At 36.3% G+C, this 12,074-nt stretch overlaps 1 protein-coding gene across 6 annotated transcripts in view; it reads right to left on the bottom strand.

Annotated features, from left to right (window-relative positions):
- Nucleotides 1-1,138: 1,138 nt before the first annotated feature.
- sipa1l2b (signal-induced proliferation-associated 1like 2, genome duplicate b) overlaps nt 1,139-12,074 on the bottom strand; it is a 148,473-nt gene continuing 137,537 nt past the window's right edge. For all 6 annotated transcript variants that reach the window (XR_015501927.1, XM_087272337.1, XM_087272340.1 and 3 more), the window contains 3 exons: nt 5,149-5,269; nt 2,699-2,780; nt 1,139-2,555 (listed from right to left, as the gene is read on the bottom strand). Coding sequence is in view for 5 of the 6 variants with exons in the window: in XM_087272337.1 (XP_087128463.1) it covers nt 2,409-2,555; nt 2,699-2,780; nt 5,149-5,269 (350 nt within the window). In the remaining variant the exon portion in view is untranslated. The remainder of the gene's footprint in view (nt 2,556-2,698; nt 2,781-5,148; nt 5,270-12,074) is intronic.

The following is a 12,074-nucleotide window of genomic DNA, read 5'->3' as shown; positions in this document are numbered from 1 at the left end:
GTTTGGATTTACTAAAGATGAAATTAACGTGAGAATGTGCGTTGGTCTGCGCCAAACTCATGTCTGGCATACGTGCATTTCTTGTGTGTGATTGTTTTATTTCCATTGGTGACTCATAGAGGCAATGGTTAAATTGCACACTACAAAGTATTACACCTACTGTACACGTGAAAAACATTGCTATTAATTTATTGTTGATAAAATTGGTTAACTGACAAAATACCAGAATATTTGTGATTAAGAACATATAAAAGCATTTGCAACGGTATACCCTTAGTCTATGGCACTGGCAGTGTTGGCCAGTTGTAGAGCGGGTGATTGGGCAGCTGAAATGCCGGTAGTGCTGCCTTGATACCGCCTTGAGGGGTGCTGCTATACTGTCCTAACAAAGTGTTCCTCTAATACATCTGTCTCCCACAGACACGGATACCACCCAGACAGTAAAGTGTCGCCCACAATTGAGGCAACTCTCTCCTCAAAGGGTGTTAGTTCAACATCCCCTGTTCCTCCTCCTTTTCGGTCCACACTTTGACTGTGCGCCGCTGTTCTCCTCTTAACCTGCACCTTTACATCGGACCATTTCTTTTTTTAATTCACTTATAGTGCAATGTTCAGACCCCACTGCATTAACCGCGTCAGCTAAACTCTCCCACTCTATCTTTTTTCTTTTGTTAGTAATTCCGGAAGGCAAACTTGCAAATAACACCATTTTTCTATGGACTACCTCCGGTAAGAGCACCTCCAATTCACATTCTGTGAAGTTTCTCTTCTTGCTTGCTTTAACCATTGCTTTTTCGTTTGGTTTTGCCAAAGTGAAGTCATTACCATATTTATACGAGGAAGTAGAAAAGGAGGGGTTTTGTGCTTGTGCACTTGCGCTCAGTTTCACGTTAATTTGGATGTACAAAGAGAATATGCATGGGATTCTGTGTACGCAGTGTTTCGTACATTTGAATTTTTTTACTGCGTACACCCATTTACAGCTTTGTCCGTATGCAATGTTTTAGTATGAATTCAATGCTAGTCTTCGTACATGAGACCAGTGAAGACCCAAAAATAAAAATAAAAATAAGGCATACACCAAAACATGCTAAATAAACCCAACACAAACGCCATAATAAAAGGACACAAGTCTTACTTTATTGACATCCTAAACTTTATTTTACAAAGGTAAGCTTTTCATCCCAACCTCAACGAAACAAATTTACAAAGAAATAAAAACATCTTTTAAAAGGCCATAAAAAACAACATCCTGTCCTCTAGCAGCATCCAAACATCTGAACGTCCCAGAAATAAACCATTTTTATGTTTACAGTTATCATCTCTCAGCCAAGCTATACACAGTACTGCTGACATGGTTCACAAGTATACAAAGTGTACTGCCACGTGGAGTAATTACTCTTTTGTTTTTTTTTTTAGTGCAGAAAAGGAAAATACTCTCATTAAAATAACAATCTTAGGTTAAATAAGCTTAAATAAGAGGGCGAAGGTACAAGACACTTTTTTTCTGAGGTACTTTACAGCAACAAGCAGAATTTGGCTTTTTATATTAAGTGGTTTACAGGTGCTAGTCTGCGTTTACTGGCCTCCCACTTGAGGTCAGCCGTTTAGCATCTGTTGTTTGGGTAAAACAAAGCCTAACGGATAAAAGCAGTGGGCATGGATTTTGTAAGCACTCAGACAGTAAGATGGATTAACGAAAACAACTGAAAGACCACCAATAACATCAGGCACACAAAGACTTTTTTTGTATGTTTGTTTTTTTTCTACATAAAAGTTTTTGAATACAACCAAATCACACTCAGTGCTAATCTTATCGAACAATTGTGATTACAGCATCAGCAAAATTATTGCTACAACATTTGTTTTCAATGGGTTACTTACAAAAAAGATGTTTCAAAACTGGTATACAGCACACCTAGTCTTCGGGAGCTTTAGACACTAAGGAACGTTGCAATTGGCTGGTCTACATTTCCACATATGTTAGGGATTGCCAGGATTGAACTTGAGTTGCGATGCTAGCGATCAAAACTCACGCTTGAAGACGTCGAGTCCAAGGAACCAAAGATTTTTAGAAAGAAATCACGGCTTATTGCATTTACATTCACTTTCACGACACGTTTGTACCCTTCGATAGGTCACAACCCATTTAATTTCTCCTTTCCGACCCTCATCACATATTTAATTCCCTACTCTCCGTTTTTCATTCACATTCTCACGTCTTTCCACCAACTTTGACTCAGTTTTTAGTGTGTTAGCATATTAGCTTTGCACACGTTCACATTCAAATGCTGAAAATTCTCCTCTAACATCTTTTTTCTTTTATTTTTACAGTACACTGGACTAATTCTCCTTGGGTTATGGAGTTTGAAAAAGCACAAGAAGGGGGAGTTACGGGCTACTTCTGCTCAAGGTTTCTTGTCCATTGTGTTAAGAAACAATTCAGTGAATCTCCTCAGCTGTGCGGCTGCCGTCTGGCTCTCTTCATGCAGACGAAGGTTGTCCTGTCGGAGGTGTTGGACTTGCTCTTGGAGCATAGCCTTGTCTTCTTGCTCCTTTGGAGGAAAATAACAAAGTATGTGATTACAAATAACTGGCATTGGTGAATGCTGCAAACAGTGGGTGTTCAGCTATGTTAAGGATTTATTTAAGCGTTATGTTTGTCTGTTATTAAAGGCCTGTTATTATATGTTCTTACCTTCCTCAGGTCGTACTGCAGCTGTCGGAGAATGAGCTCCAGCTGGTTCACCTTCCCAGTGAGCAGAGTAGGAGATCCTTCCCTGTTTACATGGAAAACACACAGGACCGGTTAGACAGACAGGCGCATGGTTGATACAAAAGCAGATGGACAGTTATTTTAGAACAACAAAGGCAGACTTTAAATAAATTAACAAACACAGACAGACAGATGATAGCATGGCAGACTGAAAGACACGCAAAGTGTCAGATATTAGAACAACAGATTGATAAATAGGCAGACGCATGTCAGATGAAAAGACAAATATGCGTCAATAAAACATCACAGGTTAGAAAAAATGTCAGATGGCAGAGAGAGTCAGACTTTAGAATGATAGACAGACAGATGTAAGAATGAAAGACAGACAGACAGACAAACGTTAGAAAAACAGAAAGTCAGATGTTAGAACAACAAAATGATAGATGTTAGTACAACATACAGTCGAATGTTAGAATGACAGACAGATAGATGTTAGTACAACAGACAGACGTTAGTACAACAGACAGACAGTCAGATGTTAGAACAGAATGATATATGTTAGTACAACAGACAGTCGTAAGTTAAAATGACAGACAGATAGTTGTTAGAACAACAGACAGACAGATGTTTGAATGACAGACAGACAGACAGATGTTAGAACGACCGACAGACAGACAGACAGATGTTAGAATGACAGACAGACAGACAGATGTTAGAACGACCGACAGATAGACAGATGTTAGAACGACCGACAGACAGACAGACAGACAGATGTTAGAATGACCGACAGACAGACAGACAGACAGACAGACAGACAGACAGAAATTAGAATGTCAGAAAGACAGATGTTAGAATGACAATACGGATGTTAAAACAACAGACAGATGTTAGAACAACAGACAGACATATGTTAGGATGAGAGTCAGATGTTAGAACAACAGACAGGCAGACAGACAGACAGACAGACAGACAGACAGAAAGGTGGTAAAACGTCAGACAGACAGATGTTACAACAACAGAGAGACAGATGTTAGAACGTAAGACAGACAGACAGACATTCAGACATTAGAATGACACACTGACAGTCAGATGGTAGAACAACAGACAGAAAGAAAGACAGACAGACAGACAGACAGACAGACAGAAAGGTGGCAAAACGTCAGACAAATAGATGTTAGAACGACAGACAGAGAGAGAGATGTTAGAACGAAAGAGACAGACAGACAGACAATCAGACATTTGAATTACACACAGTCAGATGTTAGAATGACAGTCAGATGGTACAACGACAGACAAACAGACAGACAGACAGACAGACAGACAGAAATGTGAAAAAACGTCAGACAGATATACATTCAGATATTAGAACGACTGAAAGACATATGTTAGAATGACAGACAGACAGAAAGTTAGATGTTAGAACGACAGACAGATGTTAAAACTACATACAGAAAAACCAACACTTTCTCAGAGCAGTTTATAACTTTGTAGTGGCTAATTCGTATGGGCTCATTCCTACAATTTAGTATGATTTGTTCATCCCTTAATAACGTCAAAGTCCCTTTAAGGCAAGTCAGTTCTCTCTGCGGCCATATTTGAAACGCCTTTCAGGCAGTATGCTCAGGAATTTTGTCTGTATGGGGAAACATTAAATTCTCCAAAACTGTTTGCCAAGCTTACAATTACATTACATATTTGGAACCATCAATAAAATTAAACAACAATCATCTCATAAGTTTAGTTTCTAAACGTTCAAACCAAACAAAACCAGCATATTTTCAGGTTGCCATTGCACACTCGGAAGGAACGAGATCATGACACCAGTCTGACAAGACCAGGGGTGGGCAAACTCGGTCCTGGAGGGCCGGTGTCCTGCATAGTTTAGCTCCAACTCTAATCAAAAATACCTGAACATGCCAATAAGTGTCTCCAAGATCAGTAGAAATCTATAAGCAGGTCTGTTTGATTTGAGTTGGAGCTAAACTGTGCAACGGCCCTACAAGAGCGTTTGTCCACCCCTGGACAAGACAGGCCGTACCTTGCCTTTGTTTCCTACAGATTCCAGTGTGTTTGTTGACCACCAAACTGTCATAAAAGCACACGTCTGGTCCGAGCTTCTCTTTAGCAATCGATTATTGGCTCCTGTACTAGTAGGCGGGGCTTCATTCGCCGTATTGACCATTACACTTTTCCTACTCAAAACAATACGAGTGACAAGTGTTGTGTATTCTACAGTCTTTGATGATGGTTGGGTTTACGGGTGGGGTTTGGTTTGGTGACACGCCTCCTTTTAAAAATCGTAGAACTGAACTCAAATTTGTACAATTAGCCACTAAACTGACACGTTTCCTTGTGAGATCAGGCTGCAAAGACAGACAGACAGACAATAAGACAGACAGAGAAATGGAGTGACAGATCACATTTATGCTCACCCTGCTGGTAGAGTTGATGCGTCCACACATCCTACTCTTCTGGTCAGCTCCTCGGAAAGCTCCAGAACCTGCTTGCTCTGCTCATCTTCAGTCAGAGAGCTCAGAGAGGTCGCAGTCTGATCTAAAAGTCAGAAATACATGTATTTAGTGTGAAATTCAGTCTGAAACCTCCATTACAAACTCACATTTAACAGTAACAGCAATGCAGTGTTACTATGCGCTGTGACACTACTATACTATGTGCTGTTTACAATGTGTTTACTTCATTTATAAGCAGATGCATGATGGAAATTAATCATAAAGTACATGTTTATCACTTATTAGCATTGCAGAGAAAAAAAAATAAGAAGAGAAAAGCAGAAAATCCCTAAAGGCACCGGAAACAGGCGAAGCTGAGGTGATACCGGCTGATGTTTCAGGTACTCTGGGCTTCAAGAAGCACAGAGAGAAAAGCTTATTAAATGTGATCTTCCTTTTCAGCTCGTTCCGAGGTGTTACAGCGAACTGTTAACCAGCTTCAGCAGAGCAAGGTGTTAATTAAGTGAGGAACGGAGCTAACGCGGCAGAAGGGTTAATGGCGAGACCGCAGGGGGGGAGGGTTCACACGCTTTCAGGTGAGTTTAGCATTACACTGTCAGTCGGGCACATCATTATGCATTCAAAACTGAGAGAACACACACATATAGTGGATTTACCTCCGGTGAGAGGGCAGAGGGGGGGTGGAAATGTCAAACATGCTGTTTTTCGTTTTTACATTTGAATTTGCCCCATGTCGCTGACAGATTTGCTTTAAGCATGTGGAGGAAAAGCATTTATGTTGATGAATTCAAGCTAAATTTAAATGAGAATGCTAAATAATAACATGCATTAACCTTTGGTCTGACTTGTGCAATGAGCAGAAACTGATACAAGTGCTGGTGTAAATCACATTAATAAAAGTGTTATCTGTTTTTAGATACCAATTTTTATTACTGACCTAGATGTGTAATGCTACTACACTATAATTATTTAATTAAGGGTTATATTATTAGCAAAAGATTGACCTACAGTTAATAAAGTTGTTAAGCTCTATGTTATTGAGATCTTAGTTTGCTACATATTACTGAAGTAACATTGTGTTCTGCACTTGAAGAATCTAAAATTAAGTAAATAATTTTTTAAAAAGTAAATTCTACTTATTAATTGCAAAAGATGGACCAAACCCCTTAACTGTAACCCCTAACTATAACTAAAATCTATATACAATTTTGAATACCTATGTAAAACACTGATAACAAAATAAGGACCAAACATATTAATATAAAATTACCTTGCCATCAATTTCCCTTGCATACTATTAAAATGTTAAGCAATCATTTTTACTATTTACATGTTTTATATATAATTGTTTATGCTAGTTTAGTTTTTGATGTTCCATTAAAGCTAGTAAATATGTAATTCTTGACATCACTAAAGGCGACACCACTTGTAAAAATAAATTTGTGAAGTAGAAAAATTCTTGATATTAAAAATTTGTATTTTTAAAATACTATTTGCAGAATTTATATATAATTTTTTATGCAATCTTAGTTTTTGATGTTCCAATTCGGCTAGTAAATATGCTAATTCTAGACATCACTAAAGGCAACACCACTTGCAGAAATAAATTGTGTGAAGTAGAAAAATTTGTGATCTTAAAAATAATGAGTATTTATTATTTTTTTTTACTATTTGCATAATTTATGTATAATTTTTCACGCTAGTTTAGTTTCCGATGCTACATTTCCGCAAGTAAATAGGTTCATTCTTGATATAACTAATGGCGATACCACTTGCAGGAATAACATTTTTAAAGTAGAAAAATTCTTGATATTTAAACTGAGTATTTATTATTTATTTATTATTTATTTGCATAATTTTAATATATTTTTTATGCTAGTTTAGTTTCCGATGCTCCATTTCTGCAAGTAAATATGTTCATTCTTGATATCACTAATGGCGACACCACTTGCAGGAAAAAAATTTGTGAAGTAAAAAACTCTTGATATCTAAAACGAGTATTTATTTATTTATTTATTATTTATTTTTTACTATTTGCATAATTTATATATACACATTTTATCCTAGTTTAATTTTTGATGCTCTATTTCCACTGGTAAATGTTCATTCTTGACATCAGTAAAGACGACAACACTTGCAGAAAAAAAATTTGTGAAGTATGATATCAAGTGTGTTATCAAAAATTTGTATTTAATAATAAATACTGATAGTAATAAAATTGTTTATGCTTGCTTAGTGTTTGATGCTCCATTTCCGCTAGTTAATACAATGATCTCTCGTTATAACGTGGTTTACTTTTCATGACCTCATAGTTTTGCTGATTTTTTTCATGCAATTTGACATGCTTTTTTTCCACAGCGCATTGTGTTCTGCGATTCGGTTAGCGCATTGTGTTATGTGTTCTGATTGGCTGTAGACCATTGTCAATCAATCCTTTCCATGTTGTGTTTCCTGTACAATACAGAATACATTCAGCTTTCCAAATTTACAAAAATCTTCGATCGCTAGCAGTGTGGCTCTGAAGTGCTGCACTGTATGTTTGCCAGTTTTCTCCTCACAATGTCGACGAAACGTTCTACATTGTCAAAGGCACCTGCAGTAGCAACCCAAAAGGCAAAGGAAGAAGCCAACTATCGCACAAAAAGTTGTACTTCTAGACAAGGAAGGTAGAAGTTACACGGCTGTAGGGCGCCATTACAGAATAAAAAAAATTAAGATCAGATGATTTTGATCTTTGGTTTTATTCTATAATACTGGACTTTTTTTTTAAAAAAGGGTTTGAACTTTGAGTGTTTAGACAAGAGAGAAAAGTGTGCAAATGTTAATACCTGTCTGAGAAAAGTGTATAAAGCATTTAGTGAGGGGTTTTACAGCCTTAAAACATCAATAATAATTGTAAAAAATAAAGTGGACTACTTCCTGGATTTCGCGTTCATTTTTAGAAGGTAACTTTTGTGAATGACGAGGGACCGATTCATGTTAATTCTGGATATCACTAAATATCAAGATATCATATCACTAGCGATACCACTTGCAGAAATAAAATTTGTGATGTTTGATATCAAATGTGATATAAAAAATGAGTATTTATTAATAAAGTATTTATTTTTACTATTTGCATAATTTGTTCACAATTTTTTAATTAAATTATTTATACAAATAATTTATATAAATATAGATTAATCTTAATTTTTAAATCCACATTTTTAACACGTATAACTGACATGAATACACAATTATATTTACTTTTCTAGTTGTTTACTTTTCTGTTTTATTGTGATTAAATGAACCACTTAGAAATTGCAAATATTTAGCATGAAACAATTTGATGCAATTTTAAAATGTGTATATCACAAATATGTTTTCACCCCCTCTTAATTAGAATTCACACCCCATCACGGACACAAATATATAATATGTATTTTGCGCAGATGCTAGGTATGGTCTTGGTAGGTGGAGAATTTCTTTTGTTTTCTTATAAAGACCAACCAGCTCTTTTGTTAAGAGGAATGTATGCCACGACCCTTCATATATTCAATATACCATGATGGGCAACCACACACGATGTTGACCTGGCATTGTGTCGTCAAACGGCGAGCTAAAAGCAACTGTGAGGCTCCTTTAAATGCTTCCAACACCTTTCAGCTCTTCCTCCACCCCCCCTCCTTTCATTTCATTTCATTAACAGGCTCGCAGTGAGGGGTGTCGTCGAGCTGGAGCTCAATGGACGGATAATTATCAGAGCTCCGAACAAAAACACGCACAAAGCAGCGCATGGAAATCAACAATGTGAATTCAGTCCTATCTAGTTAGCACCCCAAACCCAGAGGCAAAAAGCTAACTTCATCACTTCTAGCACTGTAAAACTTGAAAGTTGTCACTATTTCAGGCACACTCATTTGGCAAGCCGTTTTGACTTTTAGTCAGTCTCAGTGTATTATGAATTTGAGGTATTTCCATTAGCTAAAATGCTAACGCTTCATATCAGGAATGAGATTTCTACTAGAAACTATGTTAGTTTTTGATATCAGTAACTGCATTTATACAAAATAATGATCGTTTTTGATATCAACAGTGATGTTTTCATGCAAAGAATTTAAATCCTTGATATCAACAATTACATTATTGCTAGTTAAAATGCTAACTCATGTCACAAACTTGATTTGTACTTACAACAATGGCGATTTTTGATATCAGGAAGTACATTTACTTGAGTAAAGATGCAGATTCTTGATTTCAGTAAAGATTTGATCACTTATTGAAATCAACTAAGCAATAAGTAACAATTAAATAATGCCAATTCATCATATCATGAATTTAATTTCTGCTAATAGCATTTTGGAATGCTCAATTTCCGCTAGTAATTTCAATTGTTGAGATATTCCATTAGCTAAAATGCTTACGCTTCATTTCATTAATGAGATTTCTCCTAGAAACGATGACAGTTTTTGATATCAGTAATTGCATTTTCACAAAATAAAGATATTTTTTTATATTAACAGTGATGTTTTCATGAAAATAATCAAAATTTTTGATATCAACAATTACATTTTCGCTAGTTATAATGCTAACTCTACATGTCACAAATTAGATTTGTACTAACAATGGCAATTTTTGATATCAGGAATTACAATTACACAAGTAAAGATGTTAATTCTTGATTTCAGTAATGATCTTATCACTTACCAATTAATTGAAATCAGTCAATTTATTGATTTCCAATCCAATTATTGATATCAACAATTACATTTTCCGTAAAACAATGCCAATTTGTCATATCATGAATAAAATTTCTACCAATGGCAATTTATGATGCTCCTTTTCCACTAGTAAATATGTCAATTCTTGATAACACTAATGGCGACACCACTTGCAGAAATTCTTAAAGTAAAAAATGATTGATGAAAAACTGATTAAAGATTTGTTCTAACTCAGCTGTTTCTTACTAGATGAACTAAATCTACATTTTTTGAATCAGAAATACAATTGTTGCTAGTAAAAAACTTTATTTTGATATGACTAATTACATGTTTAGTCACACAATGGGGTTACTGCACAAAGATGTTTATTTTAGGTCAGCCAGCCAGCCCCAGGGCTTCCAATGAATTGCCTTCCCATACAAAATTGATGCGTTTAAGATCTGATTTCTTTAAATAACAGCAATAATCACTGCCTGTCTGAGATACAATATAAAGTGGGTCTCAAATCAGACAAAAAGCACTGCATTAAATTCCATTTCCCCCCACCATGTCTTTAAAATACGCCGGTTTATTTTACCTCAGAATTTTCAATGGAGTTTCCTGCACTAGCCTGCTGCTAATGTCAGAGCAACGGTATTTCGACTCTTTTCATGCTTTAACAAGCAAATGAATGCTTAAGTCTATTTAACTGATTATATTTGAATTACATTAAAATATCGATGCTGTAAAAAGAACCTTTTGAAATTGAAAATAGTCCAATAAATCTCTCACTGGAAGTCCATCATTGGCTAAAAAACATTAGCTGTGCATATACAGCCCATTGTCTGTTTGAAAAATGTAATAATGTTGAAAACGCTAGTGAAAACTGAATTCTCGATTTCAGGACTTCACAATATATTTATTAGTATTAAAAGTTCTACCTCTACTAGCAAGAAATACAGAGCTAACATGTGATAATGGAACTTCAACAAGTAAAAAGTCAATTCTTGATACCAACGAATATGAATGGCGACATTCAGGCCTAATCCCAATTCTACCCCTTAAGACCTTTCTCTTACCCCTCGTTTTGCACGTTTACGTGAAACGGTAGAGGTGTCCCAATTCTCTTTAGCTTTAAGATGGGTTATTAGTTTTTACAAATTTAATTAGATTGAACTTAAAACAATTAAGTTGTGCCCGAAAGAACTCAAGAATTGTGTTGTTTCAGCTCATTTTAAATACGTTTGAACAAGCAGCAAACATCATTTTTGAAGTGTGAAAAATGTACATCCTGCGACTGAATAAAAGCAAATTTTTATATCCGTCAGGTCACAAGATCACATCACTAAAAAAAAACAACAACCCTAAAAAGGAAAAACCTGCTTGTCAGACACCCCTCCAGCCAATTACCGCCATCTAGCAGACATTTTCCCAATTTTTTTAGCATCCAGATCATAAGTAAAATCTCAGTTGAAGAAGCGCAATGCCGTGCCCTAGCCAGCTTTGGCCTCACTCTCCACAGCGACCGGTTGAAGGTGAGGGAACAGCTGTAATTGCACGCAAGCAAAAGCGTCCAAAACCCAAAATGTGTAATTACAGCGAGCGATGGCTTGAGTCATTTCCCTAAGTGGTGTCTTGCTGGGCTCACATAGTGATAATGGCTTAATTTCTCCATGCTCAAAATACGTTCTCTGCTCCTAATTAGCACCTTGCGGAACAATGCGCCCTCAGGCAGTCACAGGAAATGAATGGGAGGAAAATAGAGACGTGCTGATTTGGACATGGTCAAGAGCAGCGATCGAGACGGGTGCTGTTTTGTGCAAAACCTTCAGTTAAGTTTGTTAATGGCGTAAGAGAGGGCAGAGAAAGCTTTGTGGTTGGTCAAGACACAATCGCAATAACAGGACAAAAGAGAGAGCGTTTTGAGCTTCTTTTGTTCTTTTTGGCAATTGCGTAGACTAGAATGAACACAATGAGCTAGAATTAAATGGAGGAATAAAAAAATACATTTGTACATATAACTGGAGGAGAAAATGCAAAACGTAACATTCAGAGGTGTGATGACAGTGAGATTTTGTGGTTGCATAAATGTTTATCTATCCATCCATCCATTTATCCATCTATCTATCTATCTATCTATCTATCTATCTATCTATCTATCTATCTATCTATCTATCTATCTATCTATCTATCTATCTATCTATCTAT

This window comes from Danio rerio, chromosome 11, assembly GCF_052040795.2.
Source record: "Danio rerio strain M-AB ecotype USA chromosome 11, GRCz13ab, whole genome shotgun sequence".
Taxonomy (NCBI): domain Eukaryota; kingdom Metazoa; phylum Chordata; class Actinopteri; order Cypriniformes; family Danionidae; genus Danio; species Danio rerio.
This window is presented reverse-complemented; position numbering and strand designations above follow the sequence as displayed.